Source organism: Panthera uncia, chromosome B1 (assembly GCF_023721935.1).
Source record: "Panthera uncia isolate 11264 chromosome B1, Puncia_PCG_1.0, whole genome shotgun sequence".
Lineage (NCBI taxonomy): Eukaryota > Metazoa > Chordata > Mammalia > Carnivora > Felidae > Panthera > Panthera uncia.
The window spans coordinates 194393326-194420031 of NC_064811.1; the positions used below are offsets into that span (position 1 = coordinate 194393326).

At 40.2% G+C, this 26706-nt stretch overlaps 1 protein-coding gene across 2 annotated transcripts in view; it reads right to left on the reverse strand.

The window, feature by feature from the left end:
- MCPH1 (microcephalin 1) overlaps positions 1 to 20652 on the reverse strand; it is a 171612-nt gene extending 150960 nt beyond the window's left edge. The window contains exons 1-2 of one of the 2 annotated variants that reach the window (XR_007458058.1): positions 20581 to 20652; positions 18119 to 18281 (exon numbers count right to left, since the gene is read on the reverse strand). Coding sequence is in view for 1 of the 2 variants with exons in the window: in XM_049631820.1 (XP_049487777.1) it covers positions 18119 to 18281; positions 20581 to 20600 (183 nt within the window). In the remaining variant the exon portion in view is untranslated. The remainder of the gene's footprint in view (positions 1 to 18118; positions 18282 to 20580) is intronic. The other variant, XM_049631820.1, reaches the window with a different exon arrangement.
- Positions 20653 to 26706: the final 6054 nt, after the last annotated feature.

Genomic DNA, 26706 nt, shown 5'->3' on the forward strand with positions numbered 1-26706 from the left:
CCCCCCCCCAATACAGTGCAGAAGAGAAACAGTGACAGCAGTACAATTACTTGAACTCCTTTGTGAGGTAGATTGATTTGATTTGTTAAAAAAAAAAACAACAAAAAAAAACAAAAAACCACACACACACACACACACACACACACACACACACACACACACAGGAAAGCATAACCCCAAAGTGTTTCTGGGCATAAATGAATGTATCTATGTATGGAAAGCACAGTATTTCTTCACTTTTAAATTTAAAAAGTTCATACTGTTATTTCATAGTGGTGCTGGCTAGTGGTCATGGTGCTTTTACTAACTGCTTCGACTTCCTAATCTCCAAAGAATAGTTAGAAAATTCAGTGGTCGGAAGTTCTGTAGCCCATGATCAGTAAATGTCACTTTTATTTTTATTGATTTATTTTGAGAGAGAGATAGAAGACAAGCAAGGGAGAGGCAGAGAGAGAGGGAGAGACAGAATCCCAAGCAGGCTTTGTGCCATCGGCTCAGAGCCCAATGTGGGGCTCGAACTCACGAAGCTGGGCTGAGATCAAGAGTTGGACATATAGGGGCGCCTGGGTGGCTCAGTCGGTTGAGCGTCCGACTTCGGCTCAGGTCATGATCTCGCAGTTTGTGAGTTCGAGCCCCACGTCGGGCTCTGTGCTGACCGCTCAGAGCCTGGAGTCTGTTTCAGATTCTGTGTCTCCCTCTCTCTCTCTCTGCCCCTTCCCGGCTCATGCTCTGTCTCTCTCTGTCTCAAAAATAAAGACGTTAAAAAAATTAAAAAAAAAAAAAAAAAAAAAAAAAGAGTTGGACATATAACTGACTGAGCCACCCAACGGCTCCTACATGTCACTTTCCAAACCAGAACCAATCAAATTAATTTCTCTTAACATTAATTCCTTAATTTCTAATAATTTCTTAATGTTTTCTTATTTGCATAAGAAATTTTCTTCAGCTAAGAAAAAAATTAATTTATTCTAAAAGCATTTAGTAAGCAAAAACACTAAACAAGGTACGCTAAATTACTAACTTCTCAAAAATGATTTTAAAGAGAGGAAAAACAGTGTGGAATTATTTCAATGTACAAGTGATGAGAGAAGGTTGGGAGAGAGAGAAAAGTGGCATGAAATACTGATTTTGGGTTGAGCTTGAAAAAATTAATGACTCCAAATGGTTAATGACTGACTGCCAGTACAAAAATCACAACTGTAATATAAAGCTGATTTAACTCACTTAAAAGCATTATTGATTGTGTTGAAAACATTAACATTCACAATTTTTTATTATAATATTAAGTGTATTCCGAGATTCCAAATGGCCAGTTGAATCAGTCATTGTTTTGGGACCTGTCCCAAGAGCTTACTATCTACCATATTTAATTGGTTAATTCAAATGCAGTTGTAGCACTAACAATACTCGTAAGAACATAGCAGGTATGGACAAAGAGGGCCTTCTTTGTGGGAAACATCAATAATATTCTTTGTATATAAAAGACTTCATGTTGGGGGCGCCTGGGTGGCTCAGTCGGCTGAGCGTCCGACTTCAGCTCAGGTCACGATCTTGTGGTCTGTGAGTTCAAGCCCCGCATTGGGCTCTGGGCTGATGGCTTGGAGCCTGGAGCCTGCTTCCGATTCTGTGTCTCCCTCTCTCTCTGCCCCTCCCCCGTTCATGCTCTGTCTCTCTCTGTCTCAAAAATAAATTAAAAAAAAAAAAAAAAGACTTCATGTTGTTCAACATATCCATTGATGACCTTATAATCAAATCTGAAGACAGAAACTTATGCCTCAGATTTAACCTGTGGGAATCTAGTTAATGTCAAATAGTTCAAAAGCATACTTCATGTTCTAATCACTGAGAAGAGACTGGGGTTGTCTGTACTGCTCTCTGCCCTACCCATTCTTGCACCCACCAACTGCGGGAGCTGTAAACGTTTATGGAGGTATAAAAACATATATTTAGCATTTGCAAATCTCTTCTTCCTTAAAAATTTTTTTTATGGTTATTTAGTTTTGAGAGACAGAGACAGAGACAGAACACGGGTAGGGGAGGGGCAGAGAGAGGGGGAGACACAGAATCCAAAGCAGGCTCCAGGCTCTGAGCTGTCACCACAGAGCCCAATGCGGGGCTCAAACTCAAGAGCTGTGAGAGCATGACCTGAGACAAAGTTGGGTGCCTAACCCACTAAGCTACCCAGGATGCCCTCAAATCTCTTCTTTCCTATAGAAGAGGAACAAAAGTAGTAATTACTAATCTTTTGCTATTTTAAGCTAACAAGAAAACAATACAAATCAAATCACAAATGTTTTCTCATCAGAGTTTATAGATTCTTTGTCTCAGTTATAAGAGTAATTAATTTGCTCAAACAACAACATCTTAAGAGAATTCGCTACTATGCACATTGTTTTGACTTCTCCTAGAGGGAGAATAACATTTGTGTTTTTTCCACAACTACACAATATAATGTACTAACACCACAGAATCCAGGCAACCGGGTTAAGCCAATCTCCATCTCTCTGCAGCCCTGTGACAAAAGGTGAGTTAGTTAAACTTTCTGTCACATGAAAACATTATCCATCAATTTAAGTTACAAATGTATCCATGTAGCTAATGAAATAGTTGTGGCAATGAAGTTATTTCTAGGTTAAACATCAGGCTTAAAAAGTTGGGGCTATCAATGGTATAATTTTTAACAAATTAATAGGGCATATAGGGTGCTTATGTCCCAAACACTTGGGAGCCAGAAAACAGAGGAGGTCTGGTCTTCCAAAAGGACCAACTTGAACTGGCAAAGTTTCAAGGCAATAATATTTGTTCCAAAATAAGCCATTCCTCTGTGTTACCAACACATCTTTTAACATCAAGAAATGCTTTACATGATTCCACAGTTATTTTAAAATATAAACCTATTCTGCAGATGAAATGCCTCCCTCAATGAGGCAATTTTCCACAGATGATTTTTAAAAATTGAGTTGCCATTCTCAAAATACATAATTAACCATTTTAACGCGTACAGTTCAGTGGCATTTAGCATATTCACTCCTCTCTCATTTCAAAATAACCATTCTGGGAGTATACCCCGTACCCAGCAAGCGACCTCCCCATATGCCCCAGTCCACTTCTCACCAGCTGGCTGTCTCTGCACGTTTGTGTATTCCACAAACACCATAGCTGATGAATCAGACATTATGTGACCTTCTGGCTCTGGCTTCTTTCCCTGAGCATAATGTTTTCAAGGTCAAGGTATGATTTGAATGAAGGCTACAGATGGGTATCAAAAATGCTTGTTTAATGACCATAATTGATATTTATTGAGAACTTACTCAGTACTTTATTTCGATGACCTTTCGATCATTTTGCAGATAAGGAAAATGAAGCTTCGAGAGTGTAATTGCCTTACAGGTCACACAGCCAGTGAACGGCACTCTCGGGGCGCCTGGGTGGCTCAGTCGGTTAAGCGTCCAACTTTGGCTCAGGTCATGATCTCATAGTTCATGAGTTGGAGCCCCGCGTCTTGGGCTCTGTGCTGATGGCTCAGATCCTGAAGCGTGCTTCAGATTCTGTGTCTCCCTCTCTCTTTCTGCCCCTCCCCTGCTTACATTCTCTCTCTCTCTCTCTCTCTCTTAAAAATAAATAAGCATTAAAAAAATATTTAAAACTCAATCTCTTATCTGTTAACCTTTCAAAAGCACATACAGTGGTGGGTAGCCACAGAATAAAGTTATCCAAGTTTAAGGTGGTACAAGATAAAAATATTCTCTAGGCTATCTCTACAAGTAGATGCCAGAAAGATTACGGGCTATAAATTGAGGACAGCCTGACTTCAAATTTAAAATTCACCATTTTCAATCACTGTAACTATAAGCAACTCACTGAAACTTTTCAAGTCTCTGTGCCCACAGTGGAGTATTGTATTGACACGCGGAGAGAGTCTAAGCCTCCTGGCGGAAAAGCCCCTGTCCCTACATTGTCTATGTCTGGAAGCAGTGCCACCTCGTCCTCCAGAAATGGCCAGCTGGTCTCTAGAACCTTCCAATTCAGCACATGGTCCTAGGGCCAGCAACCTGCACATCACCTGAGAGCTGGTAGCCAGTGAAGAAGCTTAGGACCCAGACCTACTGAACTAGAGTCTGCATTTAATAAGATCCCCAGAGGATTCATCTGTTATTAAGTTTAAAAAGCAGCACTCTGGCTGTCTCAAAAAAAAAAAAAAAAAAAAAAAAAAAAAAGTGGCAGGAAACCAAAACCTTAATACAACCTATTTAACCAAGACAGATAAGATAAGCAATAAGGTACCAAAAATAAGTAGTTAAGAAGTCTGTTTCCTTTTTAAGAGATACTGACAGAGACTAAATACCAGATAGAAAGAGGAAAAAGACGCCGTACATTGATATATGCTCAAAATATTGTTACAAAAAAGTTCCGCTATATAGTACACAGGCACTTAAGTGAGATTTATGCCGCTCATAGCTCACCTAATCTTTTCCAGCCGGAAAAAATGAAAATGGATTATTCTTGGATGTTAGAGCTTAACAGCCACTATGAGCCACTTTTTACACATTGCTAAGCAAAGACCAGGGTGACCCAGCATTTCACCAGCATACTTCCATGTGAAGTCCAAACATCTTTATAAATAACACAAGCTCGTACTTTTCTTATCAAAATGAAAACAAAGAAATAAATATAACACATTCCAATGTAACTAAAACAAACATCAGAAACATCACTTCAGTGTATGAAAAACAAAGTAGAAATTATTATTACCATCATAGACAATAAGCCAAATATTATGGCTACTAAGAACAACCACTGTTTCTTATTCTTTCTGTGAATTTAAGTTGTAAAGTTTTTTTTTCTTAAATGAGAGCATCAGGTCATCTTATTTTCATGAATTTTAACAAGAAAATCATGAACTGCATGGGTACTTTCATAATTTATAATGATGTACGATGTTTTTATATGACATTTTTAGCTCATCAGAGGCAAATAGAAGTTCTGGGGATTTTGTAATTTTTTTTAACATTTATTTATTTTTGAGAGACAGAGAGAGACAGAGTGCAAGAGGGGGGTGGGACAGAGAGAGAGGGAGACACAGAATCCAAAGCAGGCTCCAGACTCTGAGCTGTCAGCACAGAGCCCAATGCGAGGCTCGAACTCACGAGCTGTGAGATCCTGACCTGACCCGAAGTCAGGCGCTTAACCGAATGAGCCACCCATGCGCCCTAAAAGTTCCAGGGATCTTTAAAGAAATAAGTATGTTTGGTCATCTACCAACTCACTTGCTCATTCAACAAGTATGTGTTGTGTTCCAGCTCCATCCTGGGTCCTGGGCCAGGTGAGAAAAGACAGGTACAGTCTCTGCCCTCAAAGAGTTTGTATTTTGCTAAATAACCAGGTCCGTTAAAGAAATTCTGCTTTTATGTTTGAAACTTTATTTTGCCCTAGTCTCTTGTGCCAAGAAGGGTATGGCTATCTCTAAGTAAGTTGTACCAACAAAAAATATTGTTTAAAATTTAACAATTGAAACAAATGTTCTACCACAATAAAGTATATATGACATATCAGGAATCGGTGAAGGTCAAAGGATACAAACTTCCAGCTACAAAATAAACAAGTCATGGAGATGTAATGTACATCATGGTGACTATTTGAAAATTGCTAAGACAGTAGATCTTAAAAGTTCCCATCACAAGAAAAAAAAATGTATGGTGACGGATGTTAAATAGACCTACTATGGCAATCATTTCACAATACGTAACAAACGTCGAATCATTATGTTGCATGCCTGAAACTAATACATCACTTACACTTCAATTAAAAAACTGTGAATAGAATAAAGTATTTGTATACTATTCTTTCTTGTTTTGTGATTTATCCAATGAAACCAAAATAAAAAAAAATTACATAAGGGGGTTTGGCTGGCTCAGTTGGTGAAGCATGTGACTATTGATCTTGAGGTTGTGAGTTCGAACCCCACATTGGGTGTAGAGATTATTTAAAAATAAAATCTTAAAAAAAAAGAATTACATAAAACAAAATTTGGTGGAGAGGTATTTCTCTGTGCACTGAAGGGCACTCTCCAGTGGTCAGAAAGACAACCAACTCAAAAGAACTACGGTTTCTGTCATGGAACTGATAAATCTACCATGCATCTAAGGCAAGCTATTATTTCAGTGGACAAAACCACTTTTAGTTACAAATTTCTCATTCTCTGGTAAAGAAAAGCCTAAAAAGTTTTCTGTAGAGAACATTCCAGGGCAATGAATTTTAGGAGAAATGTGTAGATCATACATAGACAGTGTCAGGTAGCAAAACGTACAATGTTGTCAACTACAGTTTTGAAGCACGTATGCCAGTTGTCTAAAATCTGGTATTTCTTGGGGCGCCTGGGTGGCTCAGTCGGTTGAGCGGCCGACTTCAGCTCAGGTCATGATCTCGCGGTCCGTGAGTTCGAGCCCCGCGTCGGGCTCTGGGCTGATGGCTCAGAGCCTGGAGCCTGCTTCCGATTCTGTGTCTCCCTCTCTCTGCCCCTCCCCCGTTCATGCTCTGTCTCTCTCTGTCTCAAAAATAAATAAAAAAACGTTAAAAAAAATTAAAAAAAAAATAAAATAAAATCTGGTATTTCTTACATCAGCTCTCTTCAAAACCTAATGTTATCACTAACGCCTAATGCACAGAGGTTCTTATGCAGACACAGAGTTCAAGAGTGATGTTCTTTGGCAATCTATTTTAACTTGGGGACAGAGCTTAGAAACCTAAAAGAAGGGAGAGCTAACAATGTCCCCAACATTACTGACAGATACCCAAAAGGACATGCAAATGACAGATAGCTGAAAACTATGTGCAAGAAGTCCCAGTGCCTCAAATCATGGCTGCATTTTTCTGATGAGAACCTAAAGTTAAGATATTCTGTGTTGTTACTGAAAATGAGAACAGTTTCACTGGGCGTCAGAAGAGACAACTGGGGAACTCAACAGAAAGTTGCGGAACTGAGATAATAAAGATGAACCCGTAAGAAAAGCTGAAATTTGTTTCTAAAAATGATCTTGGAATTTGTGACGCAAGTCGGTATCAACCATAGTGGAAGTCCTACAGTCTTCAATGGTAAGGCAGGAAAGAGATTACTTGAGGTTTAGAGAAATTAAGAACTGGCATGAGATGTGCCAAGTTAAACAAACACAGTGTGGTTCCCGATGGCCATCATTTTGAAAGGGATGGGCAGCGATGTATCAAACAAAGCTGAATCTCTTGATTTGCTGATTCTCAGCCTCATCCATTTAAACCGTTTGCCAAATATGGCATCTTTTGCTTTAATAGACATAAGCTCAATCTAGTTTCTTCCTTCCTGCTACACCAATAGGTTCAGGTGCTCCACAAGCACACTCCCAACTCGCTGTGATAAAATCAAATTGTCAAGCGCCGGAAACATCATCTTTCAGCTGGCCACCTCCCAGAGCTTTCATCATATCTCATGTTGCCCCATCCAGCTACCAGGACCTGTGTCTCTGATCCACTTGCAACAAGAGATCTAGAAATAGTTGTGCCATTTCCAGCTCTTTACTTACTGTTCAACCTCCTCATCATTGCACTTGCTGTTGCCAAGGCTCCTGAGAGCAACCATCTGCTCAAGTCCAATGGCTGGTCCTCTGCCTTCACAGTATTGGTCTTACAGCATTTGTGTGTGTGGTCAAATACACTCTCCTTCCAGAGACAGTTCCTCCTCTACCTGAGCATCACACTCCCCTCAGGGCCACCTGATGTTTCTCAGTCTCCCTTGCTTGCTCGTCCTCCTCTTTCTCAACTATTAAATGTTGGCACAGCCTGGGGCTCAGTGTTAAACTCACTTCTCTCCTCACTATACACTCACGCCCTAGATACCATGGCTTTTGTTCCATCTATGCACTAATGGCTCCCAAAGGAATATGTATAGTACTAACCTTTACCCTGAAAACACACACACACACACACACACACACACACACACACACACCTATGTGATATTGTGTGATATCTCTACTTGAATGCCTAATAGGAATCTCACACTCAATATGTATACATCAGAATTTCTTATTATACCCCAAACCTCAAACATTTTTCTCCCAGTATTTCCTGCCTCAGTAAATGGCACCACTATCTACCCTCAGAGGCTCAGGTAAAAAATTTAGGCAGGGGCCATCGTGACTTCTCTAGTCCCACATACTATGTATTATCAAATCCTGTTAGATCTTCCTAAAAAGTACACCAGTCTGATAGCTTCTCTGCATTATGCTGGTCATGGCCATGATAATTGCTGACCTATCTGATCAAAACTGCCTCCTTCTGGTCACTCTGCTTACTGTTACCTTTCTGCAATCCATTCCTTACATAGAAGCGAGAGAGACAAAAGCCTGTCACTCTCTAGTTAAAATACTCCAAACACCCAGTCATGACCTCCAGAGCCATGCTCTGGTCCCTGAAAGCCTCTCCAAATACCTCTCCTTCTTCTCCTCACTCAAAATGCCTCAGGGCTTTCTCTTCCACACAAAGTCTCAGCTTCAGGACCTGTGCACTTGCTTTCGTGTGTCAGGTGTATTAATTCGGTTCTGTCTAGCACTTTATAACATTAAAGAATGAATTATTAACATAAAGCTATGAATTCCAAAAAATGGCGAAGGAACCTCATTCATACTATAGTCAATGGCTATGTCCAGAGTGACTTCACACACTTCTTGCTCTCAAAAACAGCTCTCCTTTAAACTGTGATCATCACGGTCCTGTTCACAAACCTTCTCAGATATTCTCATGAAAGGCAACACCAAAGCCCTCGATTTTCCAGGGCAATCACCTTTTCTCACCTGTCCTCAATCGTGGGATTATGGAACTAGGAAAGCACTGTGCCTCCAATGTGGAAAAAAAGCACACCTGAGGAATTGCCAGGATGAACCAAAGGGATGGCAGACAGGGTGGGGGATGTGAACAGGACCACCTATGCCCTGGGGTGCCAAGGGTCGGTTCCGCTGCATCTCATGTGAGGCTCTGGAGAGCAAGAGTGCGGGCAGTTTTCAGGAACTACTTCAGTGAAAGGAGAGAAACACCACAGTCTCTCCACAAACAGAATCCATTGTGTGAATAATGAAAGGTCATAACACAGGTGCACTTTGCCATGACTACTTACAGCCACTGCTTTGGAAGATGCCTTGAGGAAGGCTGTTTCAAAGATCCACATTCAAGTCAGACAAGTTTTTTTTTTTTTCCCCCTAATGTCTCCATCACTAAACACAAACAGGGTCCTTCTCTGTTGCAAAAACATTCTGTAAGAACCCAGTGAAACATGGATATGAAAATGTTTTTTAAAGTGTAAGTACTTTACCAAGCTATAATCTGTGGCACAGTAAAGAGAACTTTGGAATCAGGCCAATGAGGGATCAAAGAACCAAGCTGTTGACCTTAGTCAGCTTAGTATTATAAGTGCCTAGCACATGGTTGTAGCCAATAAATGTTAGAGAGAACTTAAGAAAACAGCTCAAAAACCCTAGTGACAAATGTGGTACACCAAGTTCATTCTGTCTAAACCTTATTCTTAGAATGTGCTCAGAAATTAAGGTAGAACAAAAAAAGAGAGAGAGAGAGAGAGAATGGTTTTCAAGATGATTCTTTTTAAATAGTCTTGAGAAGGCAATGTAATGGACTAGAACACCAGTGACAATCCTACACTCAAGGCCCGGTTCTACCACTGGTGATAACACCAGGAGAGCAACTCAGCTTCCTCCTGGCAAACAAGAGGCCCAGACTGCGTGAACCACGGGCTGCATTGTGATTCTGACCTTCAATTCTATGTTTGCACTAATTAACTCAGACGCACCACTTACTGAATCCAGCGCGAGGAAGCCAACATTGAATCACATTGTTTCAAGAAAATTAACTCATTATGACATCATCTTTTGATTTATGAAACACTGATTATAAAGTGTTTTTTGTTCTTTTGTTAATAGTTAAATTGTCCTGAAATCTGGCTGTAGAACTGACCGAAGTTCTTATTTGCATTTACAACTGATCTGGCTTTAAAACTCTGCCAAGTCTTGTTCATAAGCTGTTCGGAACCAACATGTTTTGACCTGAATACAGGCTGAATGACTCCTCAAGTCCTATGCCGTGTCTTTGAAAAGGAGATGGGGCTAAATGCATTGGGAGCCAGAAGGAAGAAGCCTTGTTCACAGGGTCTCCCACTGCCTTTCACTGAACATGAAGAGTTACAGCTAAGTCAGGGGAAAAGGGTGGAAACACCAAATACATGAGAGGCAGAAGACAGGGTCTCTAAAGAATTCACACAGCACTATGCTTAAACACAACATGACAAAAAAGCTTTGGTCTACAGGGATACTTTGGTCAAATCAATTTCTTTATTTTTCTGTTGTGTTACTTCCTGTCTCCCACGAATAGGAAACAGAGCAACTCCTGACACGGTTTTCTATTTCTCTGTATCTGCCAGACAATTCAGTCACGAAGCAGGAAAAGCACAAGTTATTCTCTCTGCTGAAAACAGCGGGCCGAACAATGGGAGTACTAACCGCTGTAAACATGTAGAAATTGCCAACACGGGCTTCAAAAAAAAAAAAATTTTTTTTTTTTTTAAAAAAAAAATTTAAAATGAAATTTTTTTAAAAAATACCCTTTTTTTTTTTTTTTTTGATATGACTAACTGGGCCACATACAACCATCTAATTTTAAAGAACTGCTAGAATGCTCCTTTACAAGCAATTTCCAGAGAATACCACACAAACCCTAAAATAAAAACATTCTCAGTAATGTTTTTCTTGGAGGCAAGCTTATACAGCTAGCCAAAAAGAATATTTTAAGAATCCCCCAAATTGCATTGGGGACAAGGAAAAAAGGAGGGGGACCACAGAGAGAGAGAGAGAGAGAGAGAGAGAGAGAGAGAGAGAAAGAGACAGAGAGAGTCATTCCTTTACACAAAGACAATGTGGTCCTTGAAGTATATCATATGGACGCTTCAAATCTTGATCCTAAAAGAAACCTGAGATATGGAATTCATATCTCAAGTCATACACAAGTGCAGATGAACGTTATATTGTGTACTGAGCTTTAGAAATTATGTGGGCTGGCTTTACTAATGACAATGGAGGCTATCCTCTCTCAAAAAAATTTATCATGCATGAGTTTGAGCCCCATGTTGGGTGTAGAGATTACTTAAAAAAAAAGTTTATCATGTTTGTGCAACTGCAGTTTTTAATATATATTTTTAAATGTTTATTTATTTTTGAGAAAGAGAGAGAGAGAGCACAAGTTGGGGAAGGAGAGGGAGACATAGAATCTGAAGAAAGCTCCAGGCTCCAAGCTGCTGGCACAGAGTCTGACACAGGGCTCGAACCCACAAACCATGAGATCGTGACCTGAGCTGAAGTCAGATGCTCAACTGACTGAGCCACCCAGGCGCCTGTGTGTGACTGCAGTTTTTAGGAAATTAAAGGAGGGAGGCCACGGAAGAATTCACTATCTTTGTCTTATTTAAGTGACATAAACAGGGAAAGAGATTCGGTTCATTTCTAAACTTTTTTTTCCCCTTAAGAGTGCAAGTCAGCAAGAACCCATTAAAACCAATAAACACGCAAGGCCAGCTAGACGAAACATTTCCCAGTCATCCCCAGTGTGGCACGAATACACAAACAGGCATTTTACTTTCAGCCACAGTAGATCTGGTCCTTCTCAATTTCTTAGGAATTGGTACTTCTCACAAGTAAGGAAGTGTTCAGGCATCACTGGTAAAGCAATGTCTGTAGCTGTTTTCTTAGAAAGATACGAATGCCAGAACTATCACTCTTAAACTGTGAAAGTGATCACTTTCAGCAATTGTGCCCTGATGGTTCTGGAGAAGGCCAAAGTATATACGAAAATCAGTACTACGGTGGCTTTGACATAACTGGAGTTTCCATTTATACTGAAATACCTCCGGATACGCAAGGGTACCCTTCTCAGGTCCCTCAAACTCCTACGTGCCTGCGGTGCTCAAGAGCCTTCACGGATGTTCCTGGGTGCTAACGAGGATGGGCCGGACTGTCCATGGCAAAGATACCACTGGTCCAGAGAAACAGTATCTTTTTTAAATTGTAGGGTTAATGCAGTCTTTCTGTGCACGAAACCCATGACACAGATAGTAACTGATCCTGGTAGCTCTTTGTGGGAATTGGAGACACTGTCACTTCTGTTCTAAGGCTGGCATTTGTCAGGTTCTCACTTTCTGCCAGTGGCTGCCATGAGCACTGTATGCGTTTAACTCCCAGCGCTCACATAATCCTGTGGGGGACGTGCTGTATGTGGCTCCGTCTCACACACCGGGAAGTGCGGCTTGGTGAGAAGGACTTCTGTTCCCCGCACCCGGGCAGGTCAACCAGGTCTATTCCAGCTTTGTGCGGGGATGAGGGTTCAACTTTTGGTTGGTGAAATCACCAGATCTGAGGCTGGCCACGTAGCCTGGCGTCGAACTTTCCCGTAGTCAATTATCTTCCTCTTGTTTCATGTTATCATCCTACGAACTGTGAAAACATCAGAGGCCTGGATCTTGTGTTACAGTCTTGTGAGTCTTCTATTTCAAAATAATCTTAACGTAAATGTACTGCCAATTGGGACATTGTAAATGATGGTAATACTATAATGGAAATACTTGGGGACCTCCAAAGAGAACGCATATGTATGTATTTACCTATGTGTGCAGATGTGAATTTTCACTGTAGGTATTTAAACAGTGAATCAACTTGCATAGGTATTCTCTCTGAATAACTATTTGTTGATTTTGGTCTTCCCAGCAGAAGGTAAGATAAAATATATGAAACTGTCAGAAGTCATACCTTATAGAACTAACAGTGGCTTAATCAGTAGCTTAGTATGGGAAAAGTAACAGTAAATGTTCAGGTCACTGCTTCATCACTATTTAAAATCACTATACTGGTATATACAGTGTGTTAGTTAAAAATATTAACTGGGGGCGCCTGGGTGGCTCAGGCGGTTAAGTGTCCAACTTCAGCTCAGGTCATGATCTTGTGGTTTATGAGTTTGAGCCCCACATCGGGCTCCGTGCTGACAGCCTGGAGCCTGCTTCGCATTCTGTGTCTCCCTCTCTCTCTGCCTCTCCCCGGCTTGTGCTCTCTCAAAAATAAATAAACATGAAAAAAATTAAAAAAAATTTAAGTGAATGCTTTCATGCACTATTTTGCAAGCTTTAAAACTCAGAGGAAGGCTCTCAGTGTTCAGTACTGTTACAGTTCTGTCTCCGTCCTGCCTTTGTTCTTGTCTTGCAAGTCCACGTAGCTGGCCCTCCCTCTTCAGGTTAACCTAGCTCCCTGCCAGCATCACCCAGTAAGCATGAAGGAACATGGACAGCTTCAAAATAGTCAGAGACCCAAGGTGAACTATTTTATTCTTTATTGTTTTCTTAATTTCTCAACTGTCTTTCTTCTTGTTTATAATCAACAAAGCCACCTCTGAAGACAAGAAGTCCTAAAGGAATGCATTGGCAGAACTGGTTCCTTCGGGATGCTCTAAGGGAGAATGTGGTCCAAGAGTCCCTTGGCTGCTGGAAATCCTTGGCATTCCTTGGCTTGTAGAGACATCACTCTAAGCTCTGCCTCTTCACATGGCCATTTACCCTCTCCATCTTTCTAAGCTTTCTTAAAGCTTATCCTTACAGAATTCAAACCAATTAAAAGTCAGCAACCTGGGGTACAATGAAGCGTGGAATATGGTGCTTCAGGAATTAATGCATTTGTACTTATGGCAGAATGTACTTGTACCTGATTGCAGAATGATGCCCTCCCCAAAGCTGTCTACAGCTGAGACTCCAAATCTGAGAATATGTTACCTTCCATGGTGAAAGGGACATTACAGATGCAATGAAGTTAGGGATCTTGAGATGGGGAGCTATCCTGGAGTATCCAGGTTGGCCCCATGAGACCATAAGAGTCCTTATAAGTCAAAGATAGAGGCAAGAAGCCAGAGGTGTGACAACAGAAACAGAAGTCAGAAGGATGTGACTGCTGGAAGGGGCCACAAGCCAAGGAATGCATGTAGCCTTTAAAACTGGAAAATGCAGGTAACATGTCTCTCCCCTATAGATTCCAGAGAGAATGAGGCACTGACAACACCTTGGCTTGAGCCCAGTGAAACCTATTTTGGACTTACAACCTCCAAAACTGTAAGAGAATAAATTTTTAAGCCAATACATTTCTGGTAATTGGCCACAGCAGCCACAGGAAGCTAATGCAGTACCATGGACCCTTTCGAAGAAGAAATTACTCAAGGTGGTGCCGCCTTATGCATATTTAAGAGAATTGCTTCCAGCCTGGCTGGTTGACCATCTGGCAAGGGTCCATGGGTGACTTGTGTACTCTTGGTGCAACCAGCACTTGCAATGCAATCAGTGGGAGCAGAGGCCGTTGCATCAAACTAGCAGGGTTCCTCTTGCCAGATTCATGGTTCAGGTGACTCCCGGTGTGGGATGGCATGTGCCACCTTGGCTGTGTGTTGTCTTGGCACTGGCTTCTCTCACAGGCTTCATGACGCCTGTCTTGGTGCACAAGATGAAAGGGAACCCAGCGATAATAGGTTCCTCTTAAATCACAAAGGATCTTTGTTAAACCATCAAGTCCCCTCACGACCTGCAGCCTATCCCTGAACCCCAAACCCCTAAACCCCAACCTCCTAGTATTGTCCAAATCAGAGAGTGTCTTGCCACCCAGTCTAAGCTGTGGTTTTTTCTCACTGGGATACTAAGGCAACAATCTGCCGGCATATACTCTGATGCTATTCTTTCTTCCCCACGGTAAGTTCTCCACACAGCAGCCACCACCCTTTGAACAACACAGGTCAGAGCATCTCACTCCCTGGACATAAACTTTCTGATAGCTCATCATGACACAAGGAATATAATCCAAGTACTTCACCACGGCCAAGGTGTCTTCACCATCTGGCTCTCTTGTCTCATCTACCACTTTTCCTCTTGGTGAACCTCAACACACTGTTCCTGCCTTTGAGATTCTGCCCCATTGTAGCAGTCAGCACTTCACAGGCTAGATCTGGAGGGCTGACTTTGTAGGATCTGTCTGGAAACGCCAACAGCTCGACACCTGGAGGCCTGGGGTCCTGTGGGAGAAGGGGGTACGTCTGGTGGAGGCGTACCTCAGGGCAGCCCCACTGAGGGGACCATCCTACCCTGAGGCCAGCTGGTTCACCAGAAGGCAGCCCACAAGGCAAGAGATTCACCCGCGTTGTGGCAGGCATCACTGCTGTCTTTTATTACTGAGCAGTATTCCACAATATGGAAGGATGGTTTACTTATCCATATTCACCCACTGAGGGACATCGGTGCTGTTGCCAGGTTTTCGTGATTATGAGCAAAGCTGTTACAAATCTTCAGGTACAGATTCTTGTGCGAGCATGAGCTTTCATTTCCCTAAGACAAACACCTCAGAGCCGGGTTGCTGAGTGACATGGTGAATATACATTGAACTTCATGTAAAACTTCCCAACTATTTTCCAGAATAGCCATACCACCTTCCACCCTCACCAGCAGTGTACAAGGGCCCAGGTGCTCTGCATCTTTGCTGGAGGATCTGTTGACATATTCTATTATTTAGCCGTTTTATTAAATGTGTGCTGGTACCTCACTGTGGCTGCAAATTATATTTCTCTAATGATATTGAGCATCTTTTCACCTTTGTATCTTTGGTAGAGTGTTCAAATAATGCTTATGGGATGCACCTGGGTGGTTCAGTCAGTTAAGCACATGACTCTTGGTTTTGGCTCAGGTCATGATCTCATGGGTTCATGATATCGAGCCAAGTGTCAGGCTATGCACTGACAGCTTGGAGCTTGCTTGGGGGCTTCTCTCCCTCTCTCTGCCCCTCTTCAACTTGTGAGCACTCTGTTTCAAAATAAATACATAAAAGATTTGTTTTGAAAATGCCTTTGGCTATTTTTTTGTTTGGGTTGTTTCTTATTTTTGAGATTTGAGAGTTCTTTATAAAGTTTTGATTAAGTCTTTTACCAGGTGATACATGGAAATGTTTTATATTGGGTTCCTTATAATGTTCTTCACAGAGTATAAATTGTTACATTTAATAAGTGTCATTTATCACTTTTCCTTTTACACATCATGCTTCTCATGTTGCATCTGAGAACTCTCCACCTAAATCTGGGTCATGAAGATTTTTATCCTGATTCTAAACTATACATGTGTATACATAAATAATCAATTTGTCTCTATTTTCAAAGAATTATTCTGAGATTTTATTGGGAATGTGTTGAATCTGTAAACTGTTTTGGGGAAGAACGACATTTTAACCACACTGAGTCTTCCAATCCATGAACATAGTATGTCTCTCCCTTTGTTAGTTCATAGATTGTTTTAAACCCGTGTTTTATAGTTTTCAGCATACAGACCCTGCAGATATTTTTATGTTAGATTCTACTTGAGTATTTCAATGTTGACCCTGTATGATTACATCTTTGTATCCTGGTAATATGTTCTAAGAGTTTTTTTGCAGATTTCTTGGGATTGTCTACGTGGATAATCACAGTGTCTACGAACAGACACAGTGCCATTTCTTCCATTCTAATCTAAATGTATTTTATTTGATTTTCTTACCTGATTGCACTTGTACTTCATTCATTCACTCATGTGACCAAGTGGCCCAGTTCTGCCTGAGCACTGGAAGTTCACCAAATAACACATTCGACTTCCTGCCTTTCTAACGTGTAGTGGTTAATCCCACATATAGTAACCATATGTTAAATTTGCATCTGGCTCTGTTTCTATGTATTATTAGGGGGAGAATATTGGCAGTACGTTGAGCATAAACATGGAGGCAGCTAGGGAGTTGGTCTTTACGCATGGCAACAGTAAATGCTGATTCTCATGTCTGACTTCTCTGCTCAGAGTCCCAGAAGAATAGGTCGGGTACAGAATCAGGCACAGATGTATATCCTCATAAATGATAAAGAACATTTTTTCCTCTGAGACATGAGGGAAGGAAGAGCTAACTGATAAAGATACAGAAACACTGTGAATTGACGAAAAGAAGGCAGGGTATTCATTCATGGAAGCTGGAGTTATAAATGATATTTCTTACAAATAAATGTGGATCAGTACAAACACATAATGAAGTATGGTAGTCACCAACTGTCACCAATGAAAATAGTACTTTTGTGTTGGGGGGATAGAATTTCAAACTTTTCTACTTCATGACTTTAAGCGCTGATGTCACAAACGTCTTGGACCAGAAAGCTGCAGGGTTAAGTCATGACCCCGGAAAAAGACCAGAGCCGTTCTTAAAAATCCATCTGTAGCTTGTTTGTGTATTATAATTCTACCGGTTTAAATTAACACAGTATTAATATAACACATTGTTAGGGGGAAGAGGAAGGAGGGTGGATATGTAGCAGATGCAATATAGTAGTAACACAAGTCACAAATGACTGTACTCTCATCAGACGTCAGTGCTTTGGAGTGACCATAGGTTGAGGACCAAAGTAAAAATAGAAAGAGTAACAAACAATCTCAATTTCTATGAATAAAGAAAACAATGATTAAAAAAACAATCTACCTTTAATGCACAGAAATAAGGGCAAGTAATGTTACAGATAGATATGCGTAAGATAAAACATATCCAAATGGGATTAAATGAACATGTTTCATCCTAAGTAAATCCATCTGTAAAAACAATCACTGAATTCTTTTGGCTTTTTAAACCATCACTAACATAGGTCACATTATTTCTTGGTCAAACACAGAAGAAAGTTCATTTGACTGTGAGAACACGCATTTTGTGTTTTCATTCCAAGCCTGTTCTAATCTTATTTCTGCCAGTGGCTGAGGTCTGTATCTGGACGGCCACTCTTCTGCTCTCGGTCCACACGCCTGCTGCCGGGCGATCAGCAGTGGCTGAAGGTGGAGACCCAAAGGGACAGAGGGTTCAGGGACACAACAGGAACACGGTGTCTACTGCTCATAGGAAAGTGTGCAAATTAGCCAAGTGCAAATCTAGTGATCTGGTGTCACCGTCTTGGGGAGATTGCATCTATCAAAACACCTTCTGTTGTAACATACGTACGTCCAACATTTGTTCACACAAATGCTTACCCACTCGTAAGAGAGAACCCAGCAGCCACGGGCAATTCCCAGCAGCACATTCAGAGTGCGCAGAGGCTTGCCAGCGAGCACATGGGTAGTAGTTTCACACACTTCCTGGGCAAGTGAAAAGCCCTTCAATGTGTTCACAACCTGGATGACGATGTTCTGTGTTCTGTTAAACAGGAGGGGAAAAAAAAATCAACAAAATGACTAAGTTTCCTACATATGAACAATAAGGTGGTAAGACTGAATCGTAATTTCTAAGAACTAGAAAGCTAAAATTCTACACTGATCTCAGCCATGGAACTCCTGTGTTAATTTCTTTACGGTCAATGACTTAACATTTGGGGAAATTCAAAAACTTCAGCTCTCAACTACAACTATCTATTTGAACAGCTGAGAAAACGGCCCCAAGATATAAGAAGCTCCCCACCCACCCCCGTGCCCAACGCCAGGGAAGCTGCCAGCATCACAAACCAGCCTCTGCTTTTCCTACCACACCACACTTCCTTCTTGGACAGATGTGAACCAATCCACGCACGGTCAGGACCGAGCGTATCACCTGCTGATTTTATTTGATATTTAACATTTGTCTGAATTCACACATACAGTTTTATTTTTTTTTTCTAAGTATGAGGGAGAAAAGGGCCCTTCTTATTACATTATCAGATCAAATCTTAGGGCAAATTTGGCAGAGTCTCCTTATTGTTTCAGAGCCCATCATTGTTTGTCTTCTGGTCTGTCATTCCACGAGTGCCTCAAGCACCTTTAGAAAAATACATATTCTTCCCCTCTAATTTCCTCACCAAATTGCTCACCATTCTCCCTGTCTTTCCTTTATGACCACCTTTCTAAAGCCTTTGCTTGTGACACATTGCTCTCCCCTATCCCTCCCAGCAAGTTTTGGAAATCCCCAGTGAAATACAAAGGACACGAAGGGCATTCTGAGCCACACTATGACGTACACAGTGAGTTAAGAGATAAATTTCTCTCGTCTCCAAAAATTGTTATGAAGGAAAAGAGGCTGCTGTTGCACATGCTTGCACAGACCGCCTCTACCAGCACCCTGTCTACTCCAAGGTGCCTCTGAGTTTATCTCTAGTCATCTCGAGGATGTCAATGCGCAAGACCCATTTCTTTACATGTGAAATGAAAGGGCTGAACCGTAGCACAGTTTAAATTCTCAGAGATCCTTAGGGCAGAAAACATGAATGGGCCAAGGCCCAGGCCCTATCACCACTTCAACCAGAGAATCTGTGCTTACTGGGACAAAGAAAACAAAAGCAATAAAGAAGTGAAACGGTCTAAATGATATGCTCCCCAGAACCCATCATTTCTGCATATTGATGATTTTCCTTATTCCGAGTCTGGTAGCTGCCAGCTCTTTGCTGGATGTGTTAATCAACAACAAGTGTCTCTTCGAGACATGGCTAATCAGTGTGGTATCAGAACGTCTAGGTTTTGCTCTTAGCTTCAGACACGAAGTATATGTGGGGGGTGGGGGGGAATAAAAAGAGAATATGGCCTGAATGAAAACTTTCATTTTCAAAACTTTGATTGAGAAAATGATTATTTACTAGTATGTTTTATCCTGGGAGCAAAACTACAGACTTTTAAAAATACTACACCTACCATTCTCAATTTTCACTCCCGTATTAGACTACGTAGAATGTTCAGTATACTTCCTAAGAGATTAACCAACATTGTTGACTGTGCTCTTTTTCCAGTAGCTAATGTACGGTGTTTGAACAATCAGTCCTTTTAATTTCACATACCATGGGTAGGAAAAGGACCCTGCAACAGAAAGTATTGCAAGCATGCACTTTTTTGCAGGCAACTTTTCATTGAAATGTCCCAATATTTTGATGAATGTCTTCAAACCTTAAAACCTATGACTGATAAAAAAAAACAAAAACAAAACAAAACCTATGGTTTTCCCCTTTAGACAGGAATTCAAAAATCTGCTACAAAGAATATGGTGCTATATTTTTGTTGGATGTGCTATATATTGTGTTACATGTTTAAGGAAGACGATAAGAGCGTGCCAACAAGCTATTAACTCTTTTCACAAAATGTGCAGATAGCGGCTTTAATATAGTGGTAGAGAGCTTCCCACCAAAGTGTTTCTTTAAGAACTGTGAGGGAGTCAGCGAGCGATGCTCCATTTACTGAACTTTCATGGGGTAAAAGTCGTGGACACACAGAGCCCGTAGATATGAAGCAAGCAAGAAGAAAAGCAAAATACTGTAATACCTCTTAATGCTATCTAAACAACTCCAAAAGTCTTCACTGCTAAACTGTTCATAGTCTCTTATTTCCAGGGTTCTTCTTATGCCAATGTCAATTATATAGAGTAAAAGCAACATAGTGCAACGCTACGAGCTGTGTTACAAGCATAGCATCACAGAATACGAAAGAAAAATCCAAAATTTTACATTGAGTAGAAAGTTATCAAAACAAGGAGTACTTACTCAGATGGCATGCTTGTCATGACTAATGTTCTTGTTGGCTAGAGATTTCAAAAGAGAAGGAACAAAAAACAGTCAGAAATGTAAAAAACATTTTTTCCCACAGAAATTAACTTTAATACATTTTTTGAAAAAGTTACATCACTTAAAAATAAACATTTAAGCATATATCAAAAGAAAAAAACTTTATATTCCTGGAAAAAAAAAAAAAAAAAGCAGCACAAGAGATAGAAAGTCAGTTACTTATCCCTAAATCAATCCAAAATAATCCAGGGCATGAGGTAGAAAAGGAGAGGGGGAAAAAGGCTTCCCTCCAGAAGTCCATCCTACTAGTTAGCTGGCAGACCACCAAAGATGCCATCCTGCTTATAGATGTGCAAGGAGGGCGAGAGTAAGAAAGGCATTTTTCACAGGCCGAAGAGCCATTTTTCCTTGCCTAGGTGGTGCACACACAATAACACTTATGTTCCTGTTGTGCTGGTCAATCAAATGCTTTAACCTCTTGCAAAGAGAAGCTCAGATAAAAAGGCATCACTTATTTATGGGTCAGCATCTGCTATTAACTGGAAGTGTGAAGTTTTTTTTTTTTAATGAGTTTTTAAATACTTTTTTTATTTACATAAGAAAAGCATGCTGACAGCAAAATATAACATATTCAACGCTTTGGAAATATATCATTAGAAACATAAATTCCCCAGTAATTCCACCAGTGAGAAAAATGACTATCGTTTAATAATTGGGTATATATTCTGCCAAATGTTCTTTCCGTGGGAGGGTGTGTACATATAATTTTTCAAAAAAAACAAAAATGAACTCACATTATTTATACATTTTTGTAACTGATGTATTTCAAACGCAACCCACTATGTATTGTAACCATGAACTAACCATTGTACACGTACTGTGTCTTGAGGGACCAGGCGAATAAAAGAGGAGAAAGAACAAGAGGCATTCAGAGGACCCCATGTGGACACACACCATGGAGTCAAAGGGGCCTGTACTGTATGGGCATATCTGGGGAAGGTGGAGGAAGGAGAATGAAGAGATAACCCGGATCACAAAGATACTCGATGGAGAACTCAGAGATGTGGCAGACGTGCTAACTCAGAGATGACTGCAATCTCTTTTCAGTTACCCTTGCAGAATAGTCTATTGTAACTCTCATCTGTTTGGGATACAAAGGGAACCACTGTAGCACAACTTTGTGGGCTGAGTCTGGAGACTCAGAAGCCTCTCTGTGGGCGTCTCTGATCACCAAGGGAGATTCTGGCTGAAACCTAATCACGATCTTCAGTGTTATCCTTGAATGAAAACTATGCAGGCGTAGTGATGTGACCAGCACCAATAAAATCCAAGAAGCGCCCCTTCCACGGCATCTACTTTCTTCTGTAGAACCATCCAAGCGATGCCAGGAGAGTGTCATCTGTGGGGGGAAGTATCCCAAGGAACGAAGGGGAAGGGAAAAGGAAATCCTCCTGACTTCTACAATGCGAGGCTTCCTCCCCATGGCTTTGCCCTTCTTTACCTGCACTCATTCTCCAGGCGATCTTCCGTACAGCCTCAGGGTTTTACATACTAGCTGCATGCTGGCAGTTCCCAATACCGTATCTCTAGCACAGAACTATTCCCTGATGCCCAGACTCAAATATTCTACCGCCTACATGGGAAGGAAGTTCATCTGGAGGTCTAACAAGGATCTCAGATTTAACATGTCCAAAATTAAGGTATCGTTCCAGCCAGGCAATTAGGCAACAAAAATGAAATAAAATAAAAGACATCCAAATCGGAAAAGAAATAAAGCTATTTCTATTCATAAATGAGATAATCTTATATGAGGAAAGCTCTAAAGAACCCAGAAAAACTGTGAGAACTCATAAATGAATCCAGCAAAGATGTACTATAAAAAAATCAGTGTGCAAAAATCAGTTGTATTTTTATATATGGATAATGAGCACTAAGAAAAGGAAATTAAGAAATAATTTCATTGATAATAGCATCCAAAAGAATAAAATACTTGGGAATAAAGTTAATAAAAGAGACACAAAAAAAATGTACAGTGAAAATTTAAAAAAACATTGATGAAAGAAATTTCAAAAGACCTAAATACACAGAAAGACATCCTGTGTTCCTGCACAGGAAGACTAATATTATAAGATGACAAGACTATCTAAAGTAGACTTAACACTTTGTAAAAATGGAAAAACATCCCAAAGTTTATATGGAACTCCAAGAAAATCCAAATAGCCCAAACAATCTGGAAAAAGAAACACAAAGCTAGAAGTCCAACACTTCACAATTTCAAAACTTACTACAAAACTACAGTAATCAAAACTGTATGGTATTGACATGAGAATATATGGATACAGAACTGATAGTCCAGAAATAACTTAAACATCTAAGGTCAAACGATTTAAAAAAATTTTTTTTAATGTTTGTTTATTTTTAGGAGAGAGAGAGAGAGAGAGACAGAATGCAAGCAGGGAAGGGGCAGAGAGAGAGAGAGAGAGAGAGGGAGACACAGACTTCAAAGCAGGCTCCAGGCTCTGAGCTGTCAGCACAGAGCCTGACACGGGGTCTGAACCCATGAACCATGAGATCATGACCAGAGCTGAAGTCAGATGCTCAACCAGGTACCATTAAGGTCAAGTGATTTTTGACAAAGGTGGCAAGACCATTCATATGTAAAGAACAGTCTCTTCAACAAACGGTGCTGAGAGAACTAGATGGCCACATACAAAAGAATGATGTTGGACCTTCACCTTATTTTTTTAAAAATTTTTTTAATGTTTATTTATTTTTTAAAAAGGAGTGATACATAGCATGAGTGGGGTAGGGAGGAGAGAGAGAGAGGGAGACACAGAATCTGAAGCAGGCTCTAAGCTCTAAGCTGTCAGCACCCGATGTGGGGCTCGAATCCACACACCATGATATCATGACCTGAGCTGAAGTCCGGACGCTTAACCAACTGAGCCACCCAGGCGCCTCTGGACCTTTACCTTATACCACATAAAAAAATTAACTCAAAATGGATCAAAAACCTAAATTTAAGAGCTAAAGCTATAAAAAACAAAACAAAACAAAAAAAAAAAAACAACTCTTAGAAGAAAACAAGGGAAATCTTCATGACACTGGATTTGGCAATAGTTCCTTAAATACGGCACCGAAATCACAGGCAAAATGAAAAAAATAAATTGGACTTCATCAAAATTTAAAACTTTTATGCATCAGGGGCGCCTGGGTGGCGCAGTCGGTTGAGCGTCCGACTTCAGCCAGGTCACGATCTCGCGGTCCGTGAGTTCGAGCCCCGCGTCAGGCTCTGGGCTGATGGCTCGGAGCCTGGAGCCTGTTTCCGATTCTGTGTCTCCCTCTCTCTCTGCCCCTCCCCCGTTCATGCTCTGTCTCTCTCTGTCCCAAAAATAAATAAAAAATGTTGAAAAAAAAAAAATTTAAAACTTTTATGCATCAAAAAACACTATTAAGAGAATGAAAATATAACTCACAGGTAGGAGAAAAAAAATCTGCCAATCCTGTATCTGACAAGGGTTTAATATCCAGAATATATAAAGAACTCCTACAACTCAGCAAATAAAAGGACAAACAACTCATTTTAAAAATGGGCAAATAACGTGAATAGACATTTCTTCTAAAGAAGAAAAGCAAATGGACAACGAGCACATGGAAAGATGTTCCACATCACTAATTAGGGAAATCCAAAACAAAGTGAGATACCCCTTCCTGCCTAACTAGGTTGGCTACAATTAAAAAAAAAAAAAAAACATGAAAAATAACTAAAGCTGACAAAAAGTGATGCCACTATTGTGGAAAACAGTTCGGTGGTTCTCCAAAAAGTTAAACACAGAATTACCATACAATCAACAAATTTACTCCTAGGTATATACCAAAAAGAATTGAAAACATGGACTCAGATGCTTGTGTGAGAATTGTCAATATAACATTATTCACAACAGCCAAAAGGTGGGTATAGCCTATGTGCTCAACAATCGATGAATGGATAAAGTTAATTTGGTGTTACACGTGGTGCAAATTATTATTCAGCCATAAAAAGTACTGAAGTTCTGATACATACTATATCATGACTCTTGAAAACATTACACTAATTGAAAAAAAGTCAGACATAAAAGACAAATATGGTATGATTCTACTTATATAAAATATCTAGAATAGGTAACTTAGTCGAGACACAAAGTAGAATAGAGGTTACCAGAGGCCGGGGGGTGGGAGGGAATGGGAAGTTATTGCTTCATGAGTTCAGAGTTTTATTCTGAAGTGAAGAAAATGTTTTGGAAATAGACAGTGATGTTGACTGCACAACACTGAACACAGTCACTGAACTGTACACTTAAACAGGTTAAAAAGGCAAATTTTATATTATATAGATTATATATTTTCTCTCACAATAGAAGAAAACAATTAAATTACCGATCTTCTCTCCCAAGCCCACTTCTTCTATAGCTTCGTTGGTTTAATGCCATTTCTACTCCTGCTCAAGTTAAGAACATTTTTATCATCGCTCATTCATCATTATTTTCTCACACCCCACATCCAATCCATTGATTCATCCCATCAACTCAACCGTGCACATGTATCAGAACATGGATACATCTACCCCACTTGAAATATTCCATCATCTCACATGGATTACCATGAAAGCTACTTAAATCATCTCCCAGCTAAAATCCCCCAGTAACTTGAACAGTGACTAGTGGACAGTAAGCACTCAAAATAATACTAGTTTACTATTTATTATAAATAGATGAATATAAAATGGGAAGTAAATACACACATACTTCATACACATGAATATATGAATATAATCTATTAATCTATTCTATTAATACCACTCAAAAAGGGAAAATCATGGACATGACCCCTATTAAGTCTGAATGAAGGAAGGTTGGACAGTTAAGTCAACCATAAGCCTGACAGTACCTTTCATCCTCAGCCAAGGGAGAAAAACAGTTGTATATAAAGAAACTCAAACCCCAGAATAAAAGTCTAAGTGCAGAGAAAAAAATACACAGAAGGCAAAAAAAACAAAAAAAACAAAAAAAAAACAAAAACAAAAACAAAACAAACAAAAACACCCCACAAAAAACTGACTTGTAGATATGTGATATGGAATCTAGAGGATGAAAGGTTCATTTACACAGTCCAGCCACAGAACCTACAAGAGACAAGCTCTCCCTCGGGTACAATGATCACAAGTGCCATGACAGACAGCACATGTTCAGGTTGGTGTGACAAATGGTTCTGGCCTGAAATGCAGCAATGTTATCATTAAGCATATTTACTTATCTGTTCCTATAAATTAGGTATTAGGAAATATATCCAATATAATTCCCTTGATTGAAGGAAAGCTTTTAAGGAAGCTCCTTAAATAACAATATGGATTGGTATCTGCAACTTCTTTAAAGATGAATAACAAAATAAGATGGTTAATGGGTGGAGAAATATATGATAAAGTAAAAAGAGTTAGTTGCAGAATCCAGGCTGGAGGAAAAACCCTGTGAAATACTTTAAAATGGAACAAAAGATTACCGGGTATCTTTAGGGGACACCTACCTATGAGTTGTTCAGCACACACACCCTTCAGGGTTATCTGCTTCTATGGGGCTTATGCCTTTCATGGTCTTTGAGCTATTTTACAACTCTATTAGTTGTATAAAATTGATAGTGATGCAAATATTCTTATCTGTAGAAATGCAAAGTCCCTCCAGTGGATGCTCAATTGACTTCCCTGTCCCACTCCTGACAAAGCCACTTTGGATCTGTTAACAAAGCCACGTCAGCACTCCTTATGGTCCATTAGCACGTCCGTTCTGTGGATTCTCCTCCAAAGAGGATAAAACAACTTTCCTGTCTCATCATTAACTAATGAGTTAAATAAAATCTTTAACACATATTCATTTTCTGTGAGTGAGAAAGTTATGATGTACCTTTAAGAAGATATCTTTTAACAGTTATGCAGGTTTTCCACCAAGATGCCCAATAGATTCATCTGACAGAAGTAGCTAATCTTCATCACCGGAGAATACTCCACAGGAAGCTTTTAGTCCAGGAACATTTATTATTGGCTTCCAAAGCTGAATGCCAAGTGGCAACAGAACT